The sequence below is a fragment of the Podarcis muralis genome, chromosome 2 (assembly GCF_964188315.1).
Source record: "Podarcis muralis chromosome 2, rPodMur119.hap1.1, whole genome shotgun sequence".
Lineage (NCBI taxonomy): Eukaryota > Metazoa > Chordata > Lepidosauria > Squamata > Lacertidae > Podarcis > Podarcis muralis.
In genome coordinates this window covers 61687880-61715872 of record NC_135656.1, presented here as the reverse complement: position 1 = coordinate 61715872, position 27993 = coordinate 61687880, and the positions used below count along the sequence as shown (strand labels likewise).

The 27993-nt window shown below is 43.5% G+C and overlaps 1 protein-coding gene across 3 annotated transcripts in view; it reads left to right on the top strand.

Moving 5' to 3' along the window:
* FLT4 (fms related receptor tyrosine kinase 4) overlaps nt 1-27993 on the top strand; it is a 94181-nt gene that overhangs the window by 36124 nt on the left and 30064 nt on the right. For all 3 annotated transcript variants that reach the window (XM_077924608.1, XM_028718256.2, XM_028718255.2), the window contains exons 4-12: nt 6029-6141; nt 7485-7647; nt 8885-9024; nt 10904-11075; nt 11990-12107; nt 13561-13715; nt 16282-16444; nt 22589-22730; nt 27490-27598. In XM_077924608.1, coding sequence (XP_077780734.1) covers nt 6029-6141; nt 7485-7647; nt 8885-9024; nt 10904-11075; nt 11990-12107; nt 13561-13715; nt 16282-16444; nt 22589-22730; nt 27490-27598 — 1275 coding nt within the window. The remainder of the gene's footprint in view (nt 1-6028; nt 6142-7484; nt 7648-8884; nt 9025-10903; nt 11076-11989; nt 12108-13560; nt 13716-16281; nt 16445-22588; nt 22731-27489; nt 27599-27993) is intronic.

Below are 27993 nucleotides of genomic sequence, written 5' to 3'. Positions count from 1 at the left end.
TGAGAGGGCACCCGGTTGGGGAAGACTGCTCTAGACTACTCAGATGTTGCTTGTGCCCTGGGCATAAGGAATGGTGGGGGTGCACAGCACAAAGTGATAGAGGCTGAGGACATACATGAAATAGTTTTTGTTGTTTAGGTTTCTATGGTGAAATCGCTTTTGAGTTGTTCTAGTGATTCATAAATGGAATGAAATAAATAATTGAATAATAAGAAGGGGGAACCCCAGAGTATATAGAGGAATCTGTAAGAGAAATTTGATGTTTCCCCATCCCCACCAGTTCTGAGGTGGCAAAGGTTCCTCCCGCCGCCTATCTCTAGCACCTGGTCATCCTTCACGTCTGCAAATGCTTCTCTGTATTCTGGTTTCCTCTCTCATCTGCATAACGATGATTAAATCCAGGGGAGTTGAAGAGGGGTGTCAAGTCTTCTGCTGAGAACAAATCAGTATTCATCCTCTTGTGTGGGATTTCTGATTATAGGCTCTGACTAGGGGATTCAATTACACTGGTGCCTGGGGTGAATGTTTCTGTCAGGCTGGAATGCAGGAATTTTTAGTTCAATGGCACCCTAGAACCACAGCAGTGGCCTTGTCTAGGTTTTTTTGGTTGTTGTTTTTTTTAAAGAGAGAAATTAAATCAATTGTTTGGAAGGGAAGGGTGAAATGCAGGAGCTGTTTTGAATAAAACTGAAGCAGAGAAGGATGAAAAACTGTAGTGCTGGAGTCAGAGAGGGTGTAGGAGGCAGAGATTCTCTTTTCCCCAATCGCATATTGTTTTGCCTCTGGCACCTGAATCATAATTTGTGTGTGATATAGCTGCATCTTCCAAACTTCCTAGATTTTTGCCAGTTAATGAAGTCATGATGTGATACATTTTCTGCTTTTAAAAGCCTTAAAATTACCCGATGTGTATGTCCTAGCTGTCAGTCAAGCATAATTTTAGATTAAAATTAGGAAAGATTGTGCACTAGGGGTAAAAAATCTAGACTCTCTTGTTCCTATAGAGCTCACTGGTGCTTTGTGATTTTTGTGACTGTGAGGACATATTAATTATCTAGATTTCTTTAAAACACAGATGCCGTAGGATTCTAAGAACACTTTCTAAAGCGTGTTTTCCACTTATCCAAAAAACAAATCCTAACCTTTCGGCCCCATTTACCAACTCTGTGTGTATGATCAAAAGTAATGTAACTTGAAGGAGCAATCCTAATAACCAGATGGGTTTTGTTGTGCTAGCTCTTGACTGGTTCAGCAGAGAGGTCCAGATTAGACCCCTCACCCCTTCCCCACACAGGAATATCCCTTTCTAAGGGTTTACACTGACTACCACCCACTGCTTTTAGTGAGTGCAGTGGGGAACCAGTGGGTGGACTAGAGTTTCCTCTTCCCATAACCCACGCCAAACGAAGAGGCACATCTTCCACTCTAGGGCAGTGGATTGCATGTTTGGATTGTTCTGCCATCTACCTAGTAAACTTGGGATGAGTTACAAAATGAGATATAATAATTCTAAAGCACAAAAATGCAGTCATCTGGTTTGTGGTGGCTAAGTGAAGAGCAAGCATGTGCTGTGCAGAGTGCTGTGGTGAGCCGGTCATATCTATCTGTTTTAACACAGATTGGCAAGCACCAGAAAAAAAATGACAATGCAGTATTACGATTACATCTCGGTGCCAAAAATCTGCCTGTACAAGCAGTAATGAGAAATTAAAGGCCACTTCTAGTTCTATAGTTGTGGTGGTTACAGTTATCAACAAGAAGATGCACGTCATCTGTGATGTCACTAGGCAGGGTGGGGGAACTTGTTGGACTCCAACTCCCATCAGATTCAGCCAGCGTGGCTAGTGATTTTGGGAGTTGTGGTCCAACAACATTCAGAGGACCAGCAGTTTGCCCAGCTTTGTTATAAGGGGAACCTGTGCATTCTCTGTCACTTCTCTACTCCAAATCATTCTCCTAACTTCTTTCCCCCTGCACACTTCCAATTGCCTGTTCCTCCTGGCAAACTTGCATTTGGAACGGCAAAGGGAAGGAGACAGAAAGTGCCTGCATGGGCAATTTGGAACAAAGAAGGAACGAGCGAGAAGGAAAAAAAACCCTAAGCCTTGCCTGGTCTCTTCTCCAAATTCCCCACCCTCAATGCTGCTTTTCTTTATAAAGTAAACAACAGTATATTAATACAGCTTATTGACACTTGTTTGGTTTTACTTTTGCACAACAATCCATTCATGGGTGGTCTTAATTTTTGCTATAGTTTGGGATCAGAATATCTGACCAAAATGTGCTGGGAATCACAACCACATGGTAGGCTCCCATGCTGCTCAGACCAACTTTCCTGGCCAGCGTCACTGACCTCAGAGGAAGGCAATGGTGTTGGTACCCAGGTGACCCCCTCTGTATGAATGTTAAAACATGGAGTACCACGGGAACCAGGAATGCAGAAGTGGTCCTGATGCCATTCCAGCAGTAGGTGAATTGGCCCTCAGATGTTTGAAATTATAAGATGCGATAAGCTGATGGACAGGGTCTTCATGCTGCACTGGCCCCCAGTCCTTGCCCCACACCTCAGCCCCCAAACTCAAAGCCACACTTTAGCTTTCTCCTCCATAATAACGTTCATCATTGCTTCTTCTCACGTGCATAAATGCATGCATACATCATTTCTTTCTCCTAAGCACAAAGTTACATGTGTCCCGTCCCCCCATAACTGTCCACCCTTCAAATACTTAGAAAACAGGGAGTCAGTGTTCAAAGAGAAATTGCAATTGCTTTTGGGTTATGTGGATATTAGTGTAGATTATGGACTTTGGCTATTCAGAATCCAGTCTAAATATAATATGGGCAATTAATAGTGAGCCCCTGTGGTTTGCCAGCTGAGCAACTGTTGCTGGTATTTTAAAATAAATCATTCTCCGATAACAAACTCAAAATAACAATAGCCAGAGGCATTAGAAGTTTGGCAGGAATTTCCCCTCATGAATGTTAGTTCTCTCTTAATCTAATCTGCCCTTGGTCTTTGCTATGAACATCTGTGGCTGCTCTTCAAATACATCCTGGAGGAATATTTATATAAAAACACAGAGATGGAATAAAATCCAAAACCTCTAGTCAGGAGCACTTAGCAGCAAAGAAGCTGATGTACAACACTGCCCATGAAAATATGTCTCAATCATGACCTCGTGCTGCAATTGTAGGATGGTGAAATTGGTTTCTTCTCTCAGTTTAGAGCTAACTTGCTCTTTGCTAGCATAACGGGGGCCTAGTTGGAGATTTGTGTATACGTTACAAACTTCTGAAGAACAGCAGGAGGCAGCGTGGTTAGAATGTCAGACTAGGATCAGGAAGACCTGAGTTCAAAACCTTATTCATTATACTTGGATCAGCTGCTATCTCTCAACCTAACCTTCCTCACAGGGTTGTTGTGAGGATAAGAAGCAGGGCAGGAAGACCAGCGTGTGCTGGCCTGAGCTTCTTAGTTGAAGGTTATAAATGTAATAAGTACATAAACTGTGGTCTGATATCTGAGTTGTCAAAGGGATGGGGAATGGTGCATTTATTGTCACTGACCTCCTAGGATAGCTTCCGCAATTTGCATCATGTCTCTAACCCTAACCCTAACCTTAAATTTCCCTTCCTTTCTCCAACTTCTCAAGGATGTCATTGTTACAAAGGCAAGAAGTGCCTTCCTCCAAGTGCTTGCTACCAAGTTTATACTTGTTTTATCTCTGCATTTAAGGGTTGTGGCTCAGGGGGCAGAAGATCAGCTTATTGAGCTAGGTAGACCAATGGTCTGACTTGTTATATAAGGCAGTTTCCTATGTTCCTACATACTGAACAGCCATTTAAAAAATATTCAGACAAATGACAATTTTTCCTGTGTTTGTGTTTTTGTGTGTGTGTGTGTGTGTGTGTGTATGAGAGAGAGAGAGAGGATGTAATCAACCACTACAGCAAGTTTTATTATACTATGACAGACTCAGTACAATCGAATTAAAACACCAAAATCATACAGTTTCTAATATTCACTGATTTAAAATACTGTATATGGTACAATGAAAACAAATCAAGATACCAATTAAACTGAAACAATCCCTTTATGGTTCTCTGCAGCAGAAAAGAGAGATCTTCCATTCCAAATTGTTCCATTACATTATTTTGTTTGTGTTAGCCAATAAATAGGTAGCCCAAATACCATTCACAGGTACTTCCTGGGTATTTTAGTAGGATGGGAGTAGATAATTAATTCTCCTCATCTCTGTGAGAATATAATGATGATAGCAGCTAGGACCTTAAAAGAGTCTGAGGCCTGAGTTCAGCACTCTCTCTGCCTTTAGGGGCAATGCTAGAGCACCTCATGGGCACCCACACAATTGTCATGCATAGGTGGGGAGCTTCACTGTAGCCCGTGAGTGACAGACATTTTTTAAAAAACCACCGTCCATTTTTTCTTCTGCCTTTTAAAGCCAGAGTTTGAATCTGGAGTCCACATTGACACTGGGTATGACTGTGTGGGTTAAAGAAGATTGCCAGCCTCTCCACGCATGTGGAGAAGCTTCTCTGAAGCTTTCTTTGTGTCTTCGTTTTAGCATTTGAATTTGTGGTTTTTTAAATTGGAATTTGGGGAATAGGGGTTTTGTTGTTTCTACTTATGCTAAGCTCATGGCCACAACAAAGCCACTTCCGGGCCTGCCCAGGAGGTGGGGTTGCGGGCTTCACGCCCACCCCACATGAGCGGGGGCTGGTCCCAGCCCCCGCGAGAGCAGGGGAATCCCGGTTGGGTCTGCCCCCCCCCCAGCCAGCCAATCAGCTGGCTGGCTGGGGGGCGTGGGCTGCCCTATTTAGGGCCGGCACAGAGGGGGCTTGCCCTCTTTTCGCCGGCTCATCCCCACGTTTTGAACTCGCCACGCAATGGATTTGTATAGATCAGCCTTAACTACAGGAATTCTGAAAGGAAATCTGGCCGCATGAAATCCAAGTTGCCATTGAGCTATCATATGGCTTGCTCCCCCCGCCCCCTTATTTGCTTTTCTAAAATTCTACACTGCAGGATAATCTATTAATTCCAAATATGCTGAAAAAGAAAGGAGCAATAAAAATTTCTTGAATGGTTCTGTGGGGAAAACAGTTTTCTCTTAATGTCAAGAAAGACAATAAGCAGGAGCATTCTAAGCTTGGCTGCTGATAAATTGGATTGACAAAACAGACATGAAAGGCAGTTGGCCTACTTTCCTGACTCATGTTATTGTTCTGCAAGTCAGGGCATGAAAATTGCTGAGTTATGAAGCTAAAAAGATTGGGGAAAGGCATTATTCATGCTAAAGAGATTAGCAGTAGTATCCATATTCAGACTTGTGCTTAACTAATTTCCATCCCGTCCTTTATCTGAGGGGCTCAGAAAGGTATATATGGGGCTGTCCTATTCTGTCCTCTCAAAAACCCTATATAGGTTATTCTGTGACAGACACTTCGGTTGAGCAGAGGTTTGAATCCAGATCTCCCCCTTTCAAATCAAGCACTCTGTCCATTATAACTCACATCTGAAGTGATTACTAGAACATACTAGCACAGAGCACTGAATTCAAAATAAGAATTAAGCAGACAACCTAAATTAACAAAAACAGCTAAACATATTATAGCTATACACAGGTTTGCTGCCTGAGTTAATGGAAACATAGGCAGTTTCCTAAAGTTTACTATGATTCCCTTTGCTTTCTGGGTGCCCTTTTGTTGTTGTTGTTGATGGTGGTGGTGGTGGTTAAATGAACTGGTAACCTAAGGTTGTAATCCTATACCCTTTTTGCCTGGGAGTAACTACCACTGAAGTAAGTGGTACTTATTTTTGAGTAGGCATGTATAGATTTGCACAATAAGACTGTTCATACATTTCCCATCTCATATTTGTACCCGACTCAGTACAATGTCCTGCAGAGTTTAGCTAACTTTATTTTTAAAAAAAAAGCAGCAAGGGGGGGGAATAACTATATTTTCCTTGTTTTCTCCAATTCTGCGGCTCTTCTTTCATTCTCAGATTATGAGCGGCCATTTATCAATAAACCAGAGGCTCTTCTTATCTACAAGAAGGAGAATATCTGGGTCCCATGCCTGGTATCTATTCCAGACCTTAACATCACTTTGCTCTCGGTAAGAAATCTCCCTGTGGGATGACTCAGGAATCTGCCTTATTTCAGTCTGAAGGGGAACAGAGAAAATACCTGGGGGGGGGGGTGTATGTGTGAAAGAAAAACAGAAAAGAAAGAAACCCACTAAAGGTGTTGTCCTTGCAAATCTGGATGAAATCCCTGGATGTAACCCCTGTGGATGTTTCCCAGTAACAGTTGTGGTTCCCCCATTTTGGACTCCCTTGCACAGTTGATTTCAGAGTCCCTTCAGATTGCTCTGAAACAGGGATGGGAAACCTGCCGCCCTCCAACTCTCATCAGCTCCAGCCAGTATGGCGAATGGTCAGGGGGAGGATGGGAACTGCAGTCCCAACAACATTACAGATTACCCATTCCCACTCTGCAGTGTTATTGATCTTCTCTGAAGAGATACTCCAGCATTATAATATATTATAATCTGGAGAAGGAAGTGGAACTCCTAGGGAGGGGAGGAAAACGTTTCATATACATATTCAGTTCTCTCTAAGGCTTCATTTTCTGGCACACCAGCATCAATTTATGCAGTTCCCCTTTTCTGGGGGTCGTACTCCACTTTCTGCAGGCTGTGAGAACCATTTCACATGCCTTGTTCCACCAAGTATATACTTTTCTGGGAGATGCATCCAATCATAGCCCCTCATGTTTGTACCTGTATGGTGCATGTTTTTGAAAATACATCTTTGCTTACATTTTATAGTTTTAAAACCTATCTGGTGCACACCCAAATATAGTATGTGAAGCAGCCCTTTGCTAAAATGCATAAGCTGCAATCTTTTAAAGGGTTTCCCAGTTCTTAACAATGCTTGAAATCCTACAGGAGTCCTGGGAAACTATGGAAAGGACCACCACACTGTTTCATTTGCTGCTGTATTTGCACCTCTCATGAAATGCAAAAAGAAACGTTAGTCCTGGAAGGCCAGAACCAATTTCCATTACCTGAGGGAAATGGCAGCCTGTGCACAATGTAACCTCACCAGTGTCGTAAATTCACTCTTTGGTTCACTCCTTCACTCTTTGGGCAAGCTGTCCTCTCAGCCATTTTTCTTGCCTCTTCCTCTCCTGGAATCACAATAGTCTCATGACCAAAGCTTCATTGGAAGTGCATTTGGATTTATGTTGGGGGTGTCAGTAGACACCCCCCCCTCAAAATAACCCACAGGGTCACATACTGTAACAGAAAGCTGTCTATAAGTTTGGAGGGATTTCCCCACCCCGTCAGGTGTGAAATATTGGAACTGGTCTTGAATAGCTCTTCAAAGAAATGGAGGATGCAGCAGTAATGATATCACCCTGCACGTCTCTTAAAAACATTTTATCTGTTTCTAGACAACCTCTCCCATATATCCAGACGGGAAGAACATTCTTTGGGACAACAAAAAAGGAATGCTGGTCCCCACTCACCTGATCAAGGACTCCTTGTTTGTTGAGTGTGAAACTTTCATTGATATGAAGCCCCGCAAATCAAGTTTCTTCCTTGTCCACATTGCAGGTGAATTTTGGAACAGAGTCAGTCACTGTGACAATCGACCTCTTAAAAGTGCTCAGGCAGTACGACAGCCATTATTCACACATGAGACTTCCAGCCATTCTTGCTGCAGTCCCTTTGTAACGTGGTTATGAAACCTGCTATGACCAGAAGGCTTGTTTTGTATTATAAATGCCTCTGGTTTGCCTGCTACATCATCAATAAACAGCTTCAATTGTCATGCCCATGGCTTCAAGCCATGATTGAGGGATTGATTCAGAAGGTGAGGAAGGCTCCAGGCACTGGTTCTGGACCTAATCACCCAGACAATCGCCTCCAGTTCCCTCTGAGCCATAGGACCCAATGGCAGCACAACTGCCCTTACTCTTAAGGGCTTATTAGTCTCCATGCCTGGTCAAGATGCCACTAGATGCGGATAGGGATTGGCTGAGTAGTGTATCACTCCAGGCACAGGGACTGCCCCTTTAAACTTCTCCATCCATCTCAGTGAGGGCAGAAGCTGGCAACCAAGCCAAAGGTAGGAGACTTGGATGGGTTTCAGGCATCATCAGAACAAGTAGTCACTGCGGAGCTGTCTGAGGTGCTGCCACTCCAACATGACCTCGCCCTGCCCCTAATTCTGATAGATGCATGTTTGTGCCTAAGTACAATGGTGAAAATGCTAAATCTTACATATTAAAAACCAAAACACACATGCATTCACAATCATGGGAACAGGCAGCTGGTGGCATCAGAGAACATTTCAGAATAAGGTAGGATGACGTGAAATGAAATTAAAGTTTAAAAATAAGGAAGCAAAATAAGCAATGTCTGGGTGCAAATAAACCCTCACATTCTATCTGTTCTGTCTACAATGGCAGTCATCGTTACCCCTTCAAATGGGCACGTATTCCTTGTTCAAAATGCACTTTTTGATATGGCACACCCTCATTCCTATTCCCTGCATATATCTTGCTATATTCTGTAGGATGTCAATTGACAGTTGAATAAGGAAGTAATCAACAAAATTTAAGGTAGGGGGTTTGACCATCCAGAACCACAGTAGTTTGATAACACAGGCAAATGGCTACAGAATTAAGCAAATATATGGTGGGGGGCATCTTAGACCAATGAGTCTGTGTTGTGTAGTTTGATTTTATTTTTTTATAAATTTGTTACAATTTTGTAGCAAGAGTTCCGTCCCCCCCCCCCCCAAGGAAAAACTGTATTTGTTTAAGTAGTTGCCTTACTTTTACACCAGGGAATGAACTTTATGACATCCAGTTGTTTCCAAGGAAGGCCATGGAACTTCTAGTGGGAGAAAAACTATATCTCAACTGTACAGTATGGGCTGAGTTTAATTCGGGAGTTGATTTCCAGTGGGATTACCCTGCGAAACAGGTAGGAGTTGACATTATCTTATTCAGTTTTGGCTTCTATGGGTGGTTTGTGTGCACTACTTTTAATTTTGGATCCATGGAGTGGAAGCGGAACACCCCCCCCCCCCCAATTCATGCATACTTGACAAACCTAATTACGCTTGTATAGTCACATCTGATGTTCCTTGTACTCTCTGCCTTGTTACTTGCAGCCTTCCTTTCCCCCTAAATTTACTCCCTGCAGAGAAAAAATGAAATAGCAATGCCTTCCCGAGTACATGCCAATTCAATCCAGTTTGGGGCATGTTTGCATTCACAGTATATCTGACACCTCCATCACTGCTGGGATGGGCTGCAGCTCTCTGGCACAGCATCTGCTGTGCATGCAGAAGATCCATGGCATCTCTAGGTAGGGCTGTGAATTGCCCCCTGCCTGAAACCCTGGAGAGATGCTGTCCGTCACTGTAGACAGTACTGAGCTGGAGGAAGCAATGGTTCTAACTCGGTGAAAGGCAGCTTTCTGTGTCACCACAGCCCTATTCATATATGTTTAATAGAATGGGCGTAGAGAAAGACGTGTATGCCAGCCCTGCCCCAAAGGTCGCTGTCCCTGTAGGCTCCATCCCCAACATTTCTGGGACATTTTGCTGAGCAGGCTAAATGAGATCAAAGGTTTACCAAGGAAGATGTAGAGGGAGGCTCCCGTGCAGGAGTTTCTTTGGGGAAGCAAGCTAGGGTGATAGAAAAAAGAGACTTGCCTTCTCCAAGTCACAGTGAGAGTCTTTGCTCCCGTATTGACCCACCCTGTAGACTTGCCTATGCTCGTCTTCATCGCTCCTTTTTCTTCTTGACTCCTTATCTGGGAGTAATAATAATAATAATAATAATAATAATAATAATAATAATAATAATAATTTATTTGTACCCCGCCCATCTGGCTGGATTTCCCCAGCCACTCTGGGCAGCTTCCAACAAAGACCAAAAATAAAATAAAATGTCACACATTAAAAACTTCCCTAAACAAGTCTGCCTTCAGATGTCTTCTGAATGTCAGGTAGTTGTTTATCTCTTTGACATCTGATGGCAGGGTGTTCCACAGGGCAGGCGCCACTACCAAGAAGGCCCTCTGCCTGGTTCCCTGTAACTTGGCTTCTCGCAGCGAGGGAACTGCCAGAAGGCCCTCGGCGCTGGACCTCAGTGTCCGGGCAGAATGATGGGGGTGGAGACGCTCCTTCAGGTCTACTGGGCCGAGGCCGTTTAGGGCTTTAAAGGTCAACACCAACACTTTGAATTGTGCTTGGAAACGTACTGGGAGCCAATGTAGGTCTTTCAAGACCGTTGTTATGTGGTCTCGGTGGCCGCCCCCAGTCACCATATGTGTTTGCAGAGGTGTTCGCACTTCACATCCACACAGTTGTGCAACACCTCATATGTCTGGAAGTTCTTCTATGCATGCACAAAATATCCCTCCACACAGCAAGCTAACATGTCAGGGAAAAACTTTTTAGCTTAAAACTCTCCTTGAAATGGTGGTTTTCCTATACACAAAGAATTCTCTTGTATGAAGGAACATCCAGTCATCTGAGCTCCGCCTGCAAGCTGATGTGGTTTAGCCCAGATACAAGTTTACTTTACCAGCTGGGATTAGGCTTTTGACTACTCTGTCATTCCCCTTTTAAATCAGCCTTCTCCAACATGGTGCCCTCTGGGTATTGTTTGACTACAATTTCCAACATCCCTGGCTGTTTGTCTTCCAGCTGGGGTTGATGTGAGTAGTCCAAAGTACCAGGAGGGCACCAGGTTGGGGAAGCCTGCTGCGGTGGGGAGGGCGTCCTCCAAGCTTTATATTTACTCATATCTTATATGTTTATTTGTTTCCTTCTGTTGCCTTCTTCTGGCAGATGAACCGGAAGGTCACAGAACTGCCTGAGAGGCGCTCCCAACAGACACACACTGAACTTTCCAGCATCTTGATCATCCAAAATGTGAGCCTACAAGACCTGGGAAAATATACATGCAAGGCTAGCAATGGGGAGCAAGACTTGAAGGAGAGCATAGATGTCATCGTACATGGTAAAAACCATTAACTCAGGATAAGAAAACCTTGTAGGTGCTTCTGGTGTGTTAGCATGGTGGCAAACAGTTTAAAGGCAGCTGATGTCTTTGTGAAACAGTGGAGAAGATCAGATAAGATAAAGGAAGCAGTGGAGAACTTCCTGTGAAGACTGACCTTTTGTCCTCTGTTCCCTGCCATATGAAAACACGTGTGTGTGTGTGTGTAAGTGTGTGTGTAAGTGTGTAAGAAAGAGAGAGATTATTATGTGACACACCATGTTCTCTAGGATTATGGCATGGCAGAGCAAAGATCCAATGCTCCTGCTAGACAACAGCAAAGGATATGTTCCCAGGATGACATGATTCTGAGTTAAGTCATGGTGGTAACCAGTACGGATACCAAACTCCATATTATTACTGAGATGTCAGAACAGATGTTCCCTTTCTCTCTCTCTAAGGACTGCCGTTTTTATAGCAGCTGAAACTGTCCACTTGCCCTCCCTATGCCTATGTCATTCTATAGGTAGTAACTATAAACTAACCACCACCCATACAAAGAAAACTTTTACTTGAGCTGAAAAGTTCTGGCAAAAGTAGTGGTAAGTGTTAGTTAAAATCTCCATCCAATGCAAGGTTATTTGCAGGATAAGGCATGGTAGCATTGTCAACGTTTCAGAAAGACAGGTCCCTGTGCCTTCACGGAGCAAACTGTGAATCAGTGTGAACAACTGTTCTCATGTCTGCACAAATGCATGGATACACAGATTCAGTATCTAATGGCCATCTGTGCATACGTGATGTTTATTTCCAAGCAGTGCATACTTCTACTATGTGTATGGATTAATGCTATCTAATCTCTGCTGTAGCTCCAGCATGTTCCTCTCACAGCTTTCACCCTGCTTTCTTCTCTCTTATCTGTCTGGTTTTCACAGAGAAACCCTTCATCAATGTGGAGTGGAGGAAGGGTCCAGTGATTGAAGCAACAGCAGGAGATGAAATGGCGAAGCTGCCGGTGAAAGTGGTTGCCTACCCCCAGCCTGAGTTCCAGTGGTAATGCACTCCCCCTCTTTGCATATGGGCTTAGCAGGCTTCAGGGCTGACCTTTGTAGAGAAGGGAAAAAGAGGAGGAGAAAGGCCCCTGTCTTACTGAAATCGATTTTGTGAGAGGAGTGACACTGCCCTCCCACATGGCTTGAGGGTTCTGATTTGGAGCCATTCTTCTTGACTTCTGTGATCCTTAAGCGTGATTCATTACCCAGCATTTTAACATTGTATAGCAAAGCAGGCTATTCTTTTCACCGGAGACATAAAAATTCTTCCTCGTCTTGTCTCCAGAGTTCTGGCAGACGTTAGAGGCAGGGAGAAACAATCTTTCTCATCATTCGCTTTGTTGGCAAATGCACGCCACACAAACACACAAATGTTCTCCACCCACACACAAGTGCTGTCTCACATTCCCTGTGGCTATGTAAACACCTGTTAACACTTTCAGAAAGCTGAGGCCCTCCTGACTAAGGGAAAGTCTCGGAATCTGGTACTGAGGTGGCAAGTGTTTGGGTCTAAACTTGCACCTCAGTCCCAGTCACAGGGGATAATAGCTGAGCTCCCTGGGGGTGCCACATATATCCTGATCTCATTCTGATCAGCCAGCTGGTGACACCATAGCAAGGGAAGTGGAGTTCGGGAAGTGGATTCCATCTCTCACAAACTCTCTTCATTCTGTCATATCAGCTTGTGCTGTGTGTAAAATTATAAGTAGTATAAGCCCTTCAGCCCCTTGCTCAGCAGTGTAGCAATGACTTGCCATAAATGGCACTTTTGCAAGATACCACAAGGCAGTGAAGAGTCATTTCATAAGGGCAGGACACACCTGTCATTTTAAATTTCTCTCCCCCCCCCCCCTTTTTCCAATCTCACAGTCAGTTCTCCATACTTCCATTTCAGTTTACAATTAAAAAAAAAATCTCATGAAAATTTATCAGAATTTTAGTACCCACTTCTCATATGTACATTTTTTGTATGCAATTTTACCTATTAAACATGATTTTGCAAGTGATTTTCTGTAACATTTTTGGATGTTATCTTCACTAACGTATGTATTTTTAAATGCACATATTTACCCTTGCATATACATTTTTTAAAAACATTCTTTGGTTTGATAATGTATTGCAAAATTTAGAGAAGTGTGGATTTTGAGGAAAAGCTGTGTTTTGGGATCTTGTATTGTTTTGAGAAATGCAAATTAAGTAATTTGACATTACATTGCAAACCTAATTTCCCCTGCATTTTATACATCTGAATTTTGCCTTAGGTGGTTGTCAGTGTTTTCCCTTTGGCCAGAAAATGCAGCAAGCTTTTCCTGGAAGGGGAGAAATTTGTGAGAGGTCTCCCTTTGAGGAAGTGCCTCCTGCCATGGACTGAAGCCCTGTGACTGCCTTTTGGGAGGAACGTGCTAATCCACATACGCATACACCTCTCTCTTTCTCTCTCTTCTTCTGCCCAGGTTTAAGGATGGAAGGTTAATTTCCAACAGGCAGTCTCAATATTCCCTGCAGATCAAGGATGTGGCAGAGCAGAACTCTGGCTCCTACACGTTGGTTCTGAAGAACGGGCCGGCTGGACTGGAGAAGAGCATTAGTCTCCAGCTGGTGGTCAATGGTAAGGAGGTTGGACTAATGGGAGAGGAATGTCCTGAAACCCTTTGCAGTTCGACAGATGTTTGTACCTGATGTCATCTGGCCTTGTGTGGTTGTTTATTTTAGCAAGTCCGTGCTATAGAGGATGAAGGCCATAGTCCTTTGCCCCTCCCCCCCTGGCCCCAGTCCAAATTGGCCCCATGTGCATCCTACTCACAATGGGAGGGGAGCTGAGACTTCTCTGTCCTTTCAGATCAGAAAGTTATAAAATGAATGCCACTGGGTCAATTTTTTAAAATAAAAAAATATAATATGATGAGTAGGGCAAGGAAAGAGTGTCAGGTTTGGAATGGGGGGACCCTCTGTTCAAATACCATTTCCGACTGCACATAATGGCAGCAGATCCATGTATCAGGATTTGATTGTCATCAAAGTCCCTATATAAAAAGGTTTGGTGCAGGCAGGTGGGAGAAACTGAAATCTTCTCCCACCCCCATGTTCCCACCCCCACTGACACTGCATTCTAAACAAAGTTCTCTTTCATTGGGGCTTTGTTACCATTGCCAAAGCTAAAAGATAATTTGGAGGTGGGGAAAACAATTTCACTCCCCCCCCCCATCCTGCACATTAAATCCCCCCTCCCTGCCCTTCTCTGCTTTGTAGGGATTCAGCACCACCAGTCTGGGGCACATTGTATTTGGCCAGGGGTAGGCAACCTAAGGCCTGGGGGCCGAATGCGGCACAATTGCCTTCTCAATCCAGCCCGCGGATGGACTGGGAATCAGCGTGTTTTTACATGAGTAGAATGTGTCCTTTTATTTAAAATGTATCTCTGGGTTATTTGTGGGGCATGGGAATTTGTTCATTTTTTAAAATCAAAATATAGTCCGGCCCACCACATGGTCTGAGGGACGGTGGACCAGCCCATGGCTGAAAAAGGTTGCTGACCCCTGTATTTGGCCCTCAATAGCAGCAGACAGAAGAGTGAAATGTGGGAGGGGTATGAGGAGTAAAATTGGGGGGGGGGGTGTCTCATTCAGGCTACCAAAGGATCTGCAGTCTTCTGACTCCATGATGTCAATGCAGAAGAAATAATTGCAATAAGTGAGTTTTCCTGGAGCTAGTCCAGCATCCCTAACACGCCTGGCAGTCACATCACTGTAGTGTTTATAGAGGAAGAAAATAACTTCCCAGTGTTTTAAATTAGGATTGGGCAGAAAGTAGATTGGGATCTAATGGCAGACCTTTGGGTGATTTTGCAGTAGATCAGCAAGGGCTTCTGATTCCCAGCTGTCTAACAATAGCAACAGTTTAAACTCTGCACACCCTCACCCCCATGCACCAAATTAAGTGAAAAAGAACACCAGGAGCAGGATTCTCCTAACAATCCCTGTCAGCAGAAGCCCTGAACAAGGACTTTTGCCTGTGCAATGGGACTTCCCCACCTCTCCTCCCACCCTCCCATGAACTTGGTTCAGAGGGGGCTGGAGAACTCCAAGAACAGCACATTAAGGGAGAAGAGGGGGTCATTCGGCAAGCTGAAATGCTTGCACATTTGGAAGTCTATAATAGTGCAGTATTGAGTTCCACCCAATGAATGGGTGTTTTGTGTGAAGGACTTGTGAGCTTGGTTATGGGAACTGCTCATGCATTCCTAGACTGAGCATGTGCTCAGAGGCTCCTTGTTCCTTAATTCTGAACTTACACCCACCTACCTGATCCACTAATTTGCACCTGGTTCTGGTTGGTGGTCCTTGAAGTTGTAGTAGAAAACAAAGTACCGTAGATCTCGCAAGCCTGACGCCCACCCAGCCATACTCTAAATGCACCCATAACTTAAGCTCAGGTTATTTTATCCATTGCATTTAGTAGATAATTTCTTAAATGAGAGGTGTGCCAGGTAATTGTACATTACCTGCTGGTAGTTCAGCATTTGCTTGCTGTCCTGTAACAGTTGCCCTCAAGCAATGATGTGTCTTTCTATTCTTCAAAACAATGACTTCCAACAGGGGCAGGGAAAGACCAATGTACACTGCCTCCATAGTGCTATCCTGCTTAATAGAAGGCAGCACCAACATTGGCCTGTGGGGTGGAGCCACAGATCCACCCTCACAATGCCAGCATCACTTACATTGCACCTTACCTGTATGGAACCTCCCCACCCCTTCCCCACTCTCACCTGGTAAGCAGCAACAACCTTGCTGCTGGGAAGCTAGTGTTGCAGCTCCACGCCACTGGGTGAGGCATTTTTGGACAGAACATGGCACTGGTGAGGTTGAGGCTGTACAGGAGCACCAGCTGAGCCAATCAGGTGATTCCCACCCTGACATTGCTGCCCCACTCCAGCCCTGCCCAGGTAAGCTGCAGTGACATCAGTGCTGCTGGGACCTAGAGCAATTCTAAGGGAGAGGAAGGAGTATAACTACTACTACTACACAGCAGCAGCAACGTGAGGTTGGGAGGGGAGGGAGACAATTGAGGGAGATAGTGTGGGTGATTAGAGGATTGGCAGAGAGAGCAGCAGAGGCAACCATCCCAGAACAGTTATTATTTACAAGGCTGATACATCAACGTTCTTCTTATTTCAGTTCCTCCACAAATCCATGAGAAAGAAGCAACTTCACCCAACATCTATTCCCGTAAAAGCCGACAGGTGCTCACCTGCACTGTGTATGGCATCCCAGCACCAGAGAAGATCCAGTGGCAGTGGAGGCCTTGGACACCCTGCCCAATGTTCTCCCGTCACAATCTGTAAGTGACTGGCCTCCTTTGATCTTTGTCGTGTTCTTAATGCTGCAGCAAGGGAGGAAGACCTTGGCATGCTTCTTCATGCAAATGCATTTGAGATGGTCACCGCAAGAGGGTCACTGGGGATGTGCATTGGATGAATGCCAAAGCAGGCTACTTTGGACAGATTCCAGGCGTCTCCGAGCTAAAGTAGTATCTCTTCAGTATGCCCCAAACCAAAGTGGGATTTGGGGCACTTCAGATATTTGGATATTTAAAATGTTGCTGGTTATGTTGTAGAGGTGTCGCTAGGAAAGTATGCCATTTTCATAATAAAATAGTTGCCCACAAAACCAGAGGGAGAGAAGCAAATCCCTTTTAGTTCTCCCCATCCTCAAAAAGCACCCAGCACAAAAAACATTTTGTATTTTGGCAGGTTTCTTACAAAGAGGGTGCTGTCTGGTGTATGCTATTTGCATACAGATTGCATACAAAATAAGAGGGGAGCTTAAGTGATTTCTTTTTTGACCATCCTAAAATGGAAAAGCCTGCCCTTGCAGGAAAACCACTATGGCTAGATAAAAAGTGCCAGAGTGCATCCTCTCAGAAAAGGCAAACAAGAGAGCAAATTTCATACACTTCTGCCAAAAGGTAAAAGAATTGTGGACAATTCTGTTTTTGTTTTTAAAGGTGCCTAGTACAAAAACTAATGGAACTATTTCTCTGTAATTTGGCAGGCTTTATCCACTAAGCCTTGAAATTCAATGCAAGTCCATTAAAAATGAAACTGTTTTTTGTTTTCCTATTTGTTCCTTGCAAATTTGGATTTGGACCCAAACCAAAATGGGTAGCCTCCGTGTTGGTGTTGCTAACTGTTGCTGTTGCTGTTGCTGCTGCTGCTGCTGTTGCTGTTGCTGTTGCTGTTGCTGTTGCTGCTGCTGCTGCTGCTGTTACTTGCCTGCCCTTCACTTTAAGGTGCCAGGACAGGCTACAACAATTAAAACACAATGTTAAAAATGGATTAAAACAACTTACAGTAACAGAAACGAAGCCATTTGTGTGCAGTGGCTTCTTGCACTTACAGGACAATATTTCTCCACACTGCCTTTTGGAGAACATTTGTAGTGGCATGGAGAGTGGTGTGAGTACCTGTCCATTTGAAGGAAATGCCATAATGTTGGCCAGGAGCTAAATGCAGACTGTTCCTTCACTTTAAAACCTATGACTAAGACCTAATTCAAATGTCATAATAAGCTGGTATTATCACCTTGATCTCAGAGAGGTAGTGTTGTCCAACATCTGTAGGTAAAAGTATAAATGGTGGTCCTTGTGCAAGAGCATCAGTTTTTTATTCATATGAGTGGAGTAGACAATGAGGTTTACCCTCCTGCCTGCATCTTCTATTCCCAAGAGAGGGGGCTATTCATTTGGCCCACAAAATGCTCCCTCCTTATGGGTATGACTGGAGTGGCATGAAACCTCACTACTGGAAAAGAGATGCCATGCTTCTCTAGCAACTAATTGTGCCATGGGCTGCATTTTAGATTTCTCATGGAGCAACACAAAGGAGCAGGGTTAAGAGCAGGGGTTTAGACAGGTTTTTCAGCTGGTGTTGAATATGTAAAAATGTTGCTGATTACTCCTGCATAGAAGTATCCTGCTAGTGCTTTTTCTTTGATTTCTTTGGCCACTGAGGACTGAACTATTGGCTTAGGTCCAAACTAGGCATGCCATGGGAGATTCAAAAACTGGATGTCTCATTTTTCCAAAGAAAGACAAGCAGCTACAGAGGGCTCATATTTGGATTGAAACTGCTGTGTTTGGGAAGGGAGAACATAGCAATGGGTAGATGTACATTTTTGCCCTCAGAGTTGATTTAAATCAGGGAAATGTAATGCAGGCATAGGGGTGTTAAAAAGCAAAACAAATAATTCCCCCACAACATGGCAGTGACAATCTGAATGAGGGACCCTGTGGCTACTTTTAAATATTTTTAAAAGCTGGGGAACCTGATCCCATAACTCCTGCATCAATTTCAAGTTTGGCCCTTGGTGTCTGAAAACTGGTTAGGATCTAGGCCCAGTTTAAAGTGGAGCTGAGAAGCAATCATTCACAAACATGAACAGGCCAGCAGCTGCATGAAAAGGCAATTTGTAAAGTGGACTCAACTCAGCCATTTGACAGAAAAAGAACAAGAAATGCAGTGGTCTAACATGAAGAATCGCCTATAAATAAGTGGCTCTTCAGTCTTCACAGACATCTATCAAACCAAATGCTGCTTTGCCTGGTTTGCACCATCTTAGGAAGCTGTAGAGATTTGTTACCCTCTTCAAGAGATTTGTTTCTGAGCATGCTAGTGGCAGAACTCAAAACTTGCCTGCTGCTTGTCTGCAGGGACAATGGAGGCAGAAATTATTACAATGGCAGAGTTGTGAGGTTTTCAATGTGTGTGGGTTTTTCCTGCAGAAAATTTATGTAGCTGCCAGAAAATGTCTAGGTAGGAAGTGGCATCTAAGGCGTTTAATACTCTATTTAACAGAAACAGACTTAGAAAGATCGATGGGAGTCTGATACAAAGTTTTACAAAGATGTGTTTCAATGCCCTTGTTGCTTACCAGAACAATATCTCATAAAAACAAATCTATATGAGTACCGCTGTATAATTCTTGCACCTCAGAAGGTTCTAGCAGTGCTAATAAATAAAGGGGGTTTTTTAATAGCCAGAATGCAGAGTGAGATGATCCAGTGGTTGTTGAAAATAAAACTAGATAAGAATATGTTTGGACCCCAAAGTGTTGGTGCAATGAAAAAATGGGTAGACTGTATAAAGAATTCCCTAGATGCCAAAATCCAGGTTTGGGCCAAGTACAGAAAAAGTTGCACAGGCAGTAAAACCTGGATTAGTTACAGTAGTGAAAGTTCCCAAATTATTGGTATAGGAACTCAAGAGTGGCTTGTTAGAGCCATGTGGCTAAGTTGGAGCAACCAGCTTAGCCTCTTCACATGCTGAGCTTCTCCCACAGACTAGGAAGAAACAATAGGCTTGATTACCTAGTTCCTCCCAAGGTGAGGGGAAGTGGGCATAACTAAGCCTGGCAAAACAGCTTACTCTGTGGTATTAACCCCTTCATGTCTTAATTAGACTTAAGCAAGTTGGTTAGATGAGGCTGGTTATCCCACACAAAGAACTTATGTTACTTCAGTAAATTCACAAAGACCTTGGCAGAAGCTTGAAATAGCAAATCTGTGAAAGCCTGCAAAAGTGACTGAACAGTATGTTACCCCAGCAGTGGAACGTATGCTCATGCCACCTAAATTGGGTGGGTGCATAGGGCATGCCCTAAGGGGGCAGGGGTGGAGGTAGCCTGCTGTGCCCAGCCAGGCACAAGAATGCTGCCTTGGCGGCACCCTCACACAGCACTGCCCAGCCAAGGAGAGGAGCAGCAACACTGCTGCTGTGACTATCCTCCTCCTCTCTGCCTCCCAGGTCAGACCTGGCCCAGGAGTCGGAACCAGGCCCAATGAGGGAGTCTGGGAGGGGCGCCTAGTCATGCCCCTCTCAAAACTGTGCCCATGGCCATGCTCCCCACACACTACACCTCTGTGTGACCCCAAGATCATATTTGAGTCAAAGTGACAGCGAAGCTTTAGTAAAAGCTGAGTGAATGTAGAAGTAGCAGATACAAGCAAGTTAAAGTCATAAGGCAGAATGTATGGAGCTGTTGTAATACATAGTGATAGGAAGACTCATAAAAGGTTTTGGACTCCAAGATGCCTGTGACTACATCAAGAAGCAGAGAGATAAAAAGAGCCCATTAGATTGGGAGAAGAAGAATGTGTGAGAGAAAGAGAGAACAAGAATACGAAACAAAGTGGTCCACTTTGTTTCCACTGTGTGGAGGGAAACAGTTTTTGGAAACATTAACACAGAATTGAAACATAGGGGGGCAGCCATTTAAAAAATGAGAATTTTACTGGCCTTCAGCATTTTAACTCCAAAACAAATCCCTTAGTGCAACGGTTCTGAGAATGTGAAGTAGGCCTGTCTCCAAGGAAGCTTGGGCAGCTTGCTAAGAAAGGCTTGAACTGCTTGTTTTCTCCCAGACTGTTTAGTATCTGTGCTTCAACTGGGTGATAAGCAGGGTGCTTATTTTCCCTGTCCCAAGCAATGTAGCTCAAAGAGCTGTGGAGGCTGCTAAAAAGGTAAAGGACCCCTGACAGTTAAGTCCAGTTGCGAACGATTCTGGGGTTGCGGCGCTCATCTCGCTTTACTGGCCAAGGGAGCCGACGTTTGTCCACAGACAGTTTTTCTGGGTCATGTGGCCAGAGCAGCACATGGAAACGCCATTTACCTTCCCACTGGAGCGGTACCTATTTATCTACTTGCACTTTGACACGCTTTTGAACTGCTAGGTTGGCAGGAGCTGGGACTGAGCAACAGGTGCTCACCCCGTCACGGGGATTTGAACCGCCGACCTTCCAATCAGCAAGCCCTAGGCTCTGTGGTTTAGACCACAGCGCCACCTGCATCCCTTGTGGGTGCCCCATAATTTTCCTTTTTCTCTTGCTGGTTGACTGGAGAAGCTTATGGCGATTTGCAGTGGCATTCAGTATGCACCAGTTTGGAAGAGGCAGTAGTGCTAGAGGTTCTTTTCCTCATGGAGGCCCTGTTTGACCAGGTGTGACAGGCTCTGGATGTGGTGAAAGTAGTTGTGGAACTGCCCTTAGAAACAAGGACAATTTATATGACCTCTGTCTCTGTCTGAATGGTTATTGTGCAGGAGACAAGCTGCCTCCTGTTCCTTTGGGTTCTGCTGGCAGGACATTTTACAGCAAAGGTCTATTATTATTGAGAAAGAAAGATAGAAAGAGGCCTCTAAGATAGACAGGAATTTGACAGGGAAGCATTATTGACCCAGGAGGAAGTGGGGCATCTATAAAAATACTGATGCCGTAAATGTACTGTTTGACTGTCTGAGGAAACAAGGGCATTTCCAGTCCCATCAGAATGCTTTGTGGCCTTGTCAGGAAGGAGAGGAGTTGTTGAATTATTAGCACTGTCTCCCAAGGCCACAGTCTTTATGCTTATCCCAGCTTCAGAGGATGCATCATGATTTCCTGTTGTTTAAACAGATTCTCACTCTTGTTATGGTACACTAAGTGTGCTAAACATCTGTCCCCTCATCTTCTCTAATGAAGGCATGTTGTTTGGGCGGAGGAGCACACTATCTGCCAGATGAATTTGGGCGCCAGAACTGTCCAACACTCTCAGAAATGTTTTGGGCCACCAGTTGTCCATACTTGGTCTACTGCATACACAGCAGTGCAGACACTTTATCCAGGTACCCACATTGCATTACATTTGAACCCGACTTTCCAGCAGACACCTTCTGACACATGTTGCAGGATACCACACCCTGTAGCATACTCTCTCTCAACTCTCAGTCAACGTCCCTTAGATGCATATCAATCCCCTGACCTCCCACATTAAAAACTCTTTCAGGTTGTGTGCACACCATATATTTAACACGCACATCCACACAGCACGGCATGAAGGCTATATTCTTCTCCTGCTTTTGCTCCCCAGACACTGGCACCCCATATGGTCAGGGTTCCAGGCAGAGGGAGGGGCAAGGTGCAGGGAGTTTAACTGTGCAGGCATGGCAAAGGAGCTCTTGCCACACCATCACCCTGCCTGCACCACCTTGAGCTTTCGGCACCTTACCACCCCACCAACTGCTGCTGGCTCCATATAACAATCTGATAGTTGTGGGTATATGAAATATCCTTGCATTTTTTACCCCTTTTTAAAGCAATCTAAGCTAGTGGTTATCACCACATGAAATGGAGCGAATTGTTTACTACATGAAGAGAAGTGCTTATAATATTCCATCTCTTCTGACTCTCTTGCTATCACTGGCGATCCTTGATTTCTCATACTGTAGGAGAGGGAGAACATTTTCTCTTTATCCGTTTTCTCTGTACCATGCAAAGTTTTATAAGGCCATCTCGTGCTCCCCCTTAGCCATTTTCCCTCTCCTCCTAATTATATTATAGGCAGCATTGTATGTTAATGCCCTCTAATCTTCCCAATAACTTCTTTTATTGGCTAACCAAATCTCCTGTTTCTCTCTGTCTCTTCTTCTTTCATGGCTTCTGGATAAATAGGAGCAGGAGGAGGACTGTCCGGCGCCATCAGCGAGACCGGATGCCCGAGTGTAAGGACTGGAAGGATGTGTCGCAGCTGGATGCTGTGAATGCCATTGAAAGCATTGACACCTGGACAGAGTTTGTGGAAGGAAGGAACAAGGTGAGGCCACATGTTTCTCTTTATCCTTTCTGCGTTGGAAAGAGGTAGAAGCACCTCGAGCTCATGAGACGGAGCCTTCTCAGGCAAAACTGTTTTAGCTGATTTTGCAACATGAAGCCAAACTGTGAGTTGACTTCCATCATGTGGTCAGTTAGTTATGCAGCTAAATGATTACACATTTAGTAATCAGTTTTTGTCTTATCTATACGTTTGTATGAAAAACCAAAGCCAATTTTGGATAACCCGTTAAGATCCTTACTACCAATTATGATACTAGAGAGAAAAATGAGGTATAAAATGTGAAGACTGACATTTCTGAAGACATTCACATGAAATAAAAAATAGTTCACAATCTGGGGGCGGGGGGGGGGGGGGGAGGACTCTGAAGAAATGAAGGCTGCAGTGTGTGAAACTTCCATAGCTGTCATGTACTCCTAATATAGCTGACATTACTCAAAGGTTAAGAATGCACCAGATTTATGTGAATGGCACTGGCAAATTTGGGGACAAACGTTGTATGAGTGTGCAAAGGAAGGAATACTAGAGACAATGATAATATTGATCTAAATTTGCATTGCTTTCAGTGAATTCAGTACTGAATGTATGCTTATTCAATAGAGTGATTTAAAAGGTGAACATTAAATTAGAAGGTATTGTCCACTGTGAGCCAGAGCATGGCTTTCTTCATAGAGGAATGAGATCATCTATGAGCAAGCTGAATGGAAGGCAGAGTGCAGTGGAATATTCTAATGCAATGAATATATATGTATATGTATATGTAAAATATTTCTAACCTGAACTTAAATACTGAACATAAATACATCAGATTGCAAACTACCATAAAAACAAGCAGGAACCATGTTTATTTGGTGTTAGTGATATAGTAAATAACAGCAATCTTCATTCTTCAAAATAAATTCACTGCTGACATCCTATAAATGGCTAAGGAAATACATGAATTTTGAGTTAGTGCCAAAAAGACAAAAGACATTCTATAGCTGGGGTGCCACCACAAAAGATGCCCTACACTATTCATTCCCAACTCCATTCCATAAGAATATATATCACAACTGTTTTTAAGACTCAGGTCAGCATTCTGATTATTAAACTACACTTTGTCCTACGTTAAGCTATATTCAGTGAAACTGCTGGAAATTTAATTTGATGTCGCGGTGGAAGAACCACCTTGGTACTGCTAAATATAAGGGGTGGGTGGGAATTGGAATTGAGAACTTGAGGTGGAATGGCAGGGAGAACCCTTTTCCTATCCTTATTTTTTGCCCCCAAACTACTGTGCTTCAGCCATTTTTCTCCTGGTGGGAATTTCATAATGCCATTCTGATATGGTGGGACAGTTGAGGTAGGACATTTAAGGGGTAAAAAACATAGGCAACAAGAGTCCAACTCTTCCCTCTTGCTCATGCTGTGCTTTTAGTTGCCCCACTCACCTGCCCCCTACTTTCTCGCGATTCAGCTACCAGACTCAATGGGCCATTATGAACAGTTTGGCCCTGTACACTATTCCAGTACAAATGTGTGAATCCAAGTGTACGAAGTGTTGCTTTGAAGTGTGAGAGATTCCATTGGATATTACACTATATTTCCTTTCTGGAATGATTTTTTTTCTTTCTCTCCAGTCCTGATGCATGACTAGCAGGCATTTAAAGGCTGTTTCTTTCCATCCCCCCCTGTATAAATGCCAGAGTCATGTGTGCTTTTCTATGACTAGTTTCCTGTTCTAGGTGACAATGTCAGTTACCAAACACGCGTGCATAATAGTGATGCAGGCTAAAGAACAAACAAATGGTTCCCAGTTTCCTGAAGTCACTTCCTGTTTTCATACACCCCTCCAAAATCACTTCCTGTTCCAATTTCAGTCAGGAGTTGGAAAGCAACAGAAAGGATGATGGGAAGGAGAGAGGCATGTTTTGTGCTCTGATTCAGGCTGTGTTAATGACTTATACCAAGAGACAGTCTGTTTTCTGAACCTATCCAAATAATAGACAAGTCATATTTGGTGATATTATTTGGGATAGTAATTTAACATATATTACATTCACTTCTTTTACTTTCCTTTCTCTCCTTCAACCCATTTCCCCCCTGCTTTGTCCTATATAGGATCCATTGCCGTATATATTTCTTTATTTCCCCTCCCCCCCCCAAGTTACTAGTAGGGAAAGAAGCATGAATAGAAAACATTTGTAAATAACTTGCAATTCTGACTCATCCAGTCAGCCCCTTAAATGGTTGGGTTCTGGAAAAGAGAGCCGTAACGCTCCTGGAGTGGTGTCTCTAAAAGCTGTCTCGTATTTCCATTATGTGATGGCTTTTTGCGTTTGTTTATTTTATTGTTGTTAGCTACCTGAATCATATTCGGTGGAAAGGTGGGCTATATGTTTCATAATATGAGTATGCCATTATAGGAAAATAGCTAGTCTTTTGGCCTTCAAAACTTTTGCTAATGGAATTAATATAATTTCCCAGAACATTAGGAAAGTCTCCTGTCTATGAAGAGGTCACTAGATGCAGCTCTAGGTCCCACTATTTAAATTTCTTTGTTTCACTTGATACCAGTTCAAGTAGAGGAAGAACCAAAAGTTGCTGGTTTTTCCACTGAGCGACAGAGTGGCTCTGCTTCCTTTCTTCTTCCTCTGTGACAGTCTGATGGAATGGCTGCTACTAAATGACCGCTGATGCGGGGAGAAACCTGGTGGAGCTGGTTTCTCAGCAGAGCTCATGGAATGGCCCTGCTTCCCTCCTTCATTGCAACCTGATGGAATGTCTGTTACAAGACAACAAACGAGGAATAAACTTCCCAGGGTTAATTGATTTCATTTGATGAATGAATTTCTAACCAGCCTTTCAGTTTACAAAAAGGATTCCCTAGAGCACAGACTGAAAGCCACTGCTATGTAGTTTCTGAAATAGAAGAAAGCAGGACTATGTGAATAGGTGGAATAGGCTTATAGCACCAGACTAGTTAATTTCCGATCATAGGTTAGAAGACCAATTGAAGGCAATAGAAATTAAATCTAGATGATGGACGTTGTGCATACCCTGCATGGTTTTGTACTGCAGAATTTGTTAAATATTATATTGGTTTAATTGCACTAGCCAGCAGCTGTGTTGACATTTTGTGGACCACTGCATATATCATTAAAGGAACTGGAGCTACCCTTCCACAGATGATCTGCAAAGGTCAGCAGAACAGATCCATATTAGAGTGGGCTTGTCCATGTTGGAGCATTACTTAGCTCTTAATCCACCCCCCACCAATTCAAATTAGACTGGAGTAGTCTTTCCCATTCATACTAGCAGGCATTCTCTTTTGCATTTGTTGTAGCCTTCTAATTTCTTGATTCTATTATGCCAGTTAAGCACTGACAGGACACGCATGCAGGTAGCTATATGTGCACCTTGTTGTTGTTTTTTGTTTCTTAACATCTTTGCCCAAGAAGTGTGCAAAAACACACTGTCAGGCAATCATAAATTTGCTTGGGCAATTTTCTAGTTCTGTGCAAATCTGAGGGATCAAAAGAATATCAAAAGAATAAAATATCAAAAGAATATATATATATATGCACACACACACACACATATACATATACATATACATATACATATACATATACATATACATATACATGTGAATGACTAGGCTCCTGACTCACTACTACTAGGATGCTGGAAAAGAAATGAAATCAATTGTAAAATTTCAGCACCCGCTTTTCAGACGGCTGCCCAATTTAATTGGTGTAGAAATTTTTCATGAGCTTTCTTTGTGCAATTTTCTGGTTTAGTGCAAATCTGTGGGATCAAAGGCTGGGGGTGGGGTGGGGTGGGGAATCCTGCATTCAGGAGTGCACCAAAAACAGTTACGGGCACAGCTGGAAAAGCAATGAAAGCACCGAGGAAGTAGCAGGCATGGAAAGGGCAGTGGCAGAAAGTGAAAATTGATTTACCCATCCAAAACACACCAAAACAAATGATCTGAAACCCTGAGTGAAGTGGTTTGCAGCCAAATTTTCCCCAGTTTATCAAAGTATCCCCGTATTGCATAAACCTAAATTTACAGGGGGAAAGCACTGAGATTGGTGTTGTTTGAGGGTGACATCATGTGGACTAAGCAGATTAAATGGGAATGCAAACAGCTGCAAACACACTGAACTGTAGTGTGGACAAGCCTAGTGGTCCCACCCATACATTTCTCATCTGTTGCTTTTCCTATAGTTTGCACTACATCTGCAATCCTCTCTTTAAACCGGGACAAAAGATGGCATTTGTCTGGTGTACACCTCTTTGTTCCTGTCCTTGGCTTCCCCAAAATTCTGTGTCAGGTCATTATGCACCATCTGTTTGTGTATGGCTACTAACCCCCTTTCAACCTACTTCCCTGTAAGCAGAATGGCAGCACATAAATAAAGTTAGCTGCCCCTGATTTAACCCTTTTTATTGAGGGGAGTGTCTCAGTGCAACAGCAACATTTCAGTAGGGGGAGTGGTGAATGGAGATCACAGGACAATGCTGAATGATAAAGCAAACTATCAGTGGAAACAAAATGAAGAGATAGGAGAAACTGGACAAAAATTGAATGGATGGTGGAAACATACCCTTAAATATTTCATCATGCAATTCCCCAGAGCATAAGAATGAAGCTAGAGCATCTTCTTCCTTCCTGGAAGGTTGGTAAGAAGCTGAGAAGTCTTGCGTTTCCACATTTTAAATGTCATTCATGTTGCCCATTCTGTTTCTTTACCAGACGGTCAGCAAACTTATCATCCAAGAAGCCAACGTTTCTGTCATGTACAAGTGTGCAGCCTCTAACAAAGTTGGCCGTGATGAACGGCTCATCTATTTCTATGTAACTAGTGAGTATCATAAAGCATGTATGTGTGTGTGGGGGGGGTGTCAGTCCTTTGTCTTTGCATCTGACCTTCACTCACAGACCCTTTGAATGGTTCATGAGTGTTTTTAAAAGCATTACTGCCATGATTTGCTGACAATCAGACAGCACTCTGTGTGTGCCTGCGTGTGTGTGTGTGTGTGTGTGTGTGTGTGTGTTTCTATGGCCTCCTCAGGGACCGAAGATACAGATCACTGGAAGACATGGACCTTTTAATAAGGGCTAGTGGAGAATTTTTTTCTCAGATTACAAAATCTGTACAGTTTCAGATTATCAGATTCTTAATAATATAGGAGTTCCCTCAAACTTTGTCAAAACATTGAGTTTGAGGGTAAATCTCTAACTTTGGTTCTTATAGTT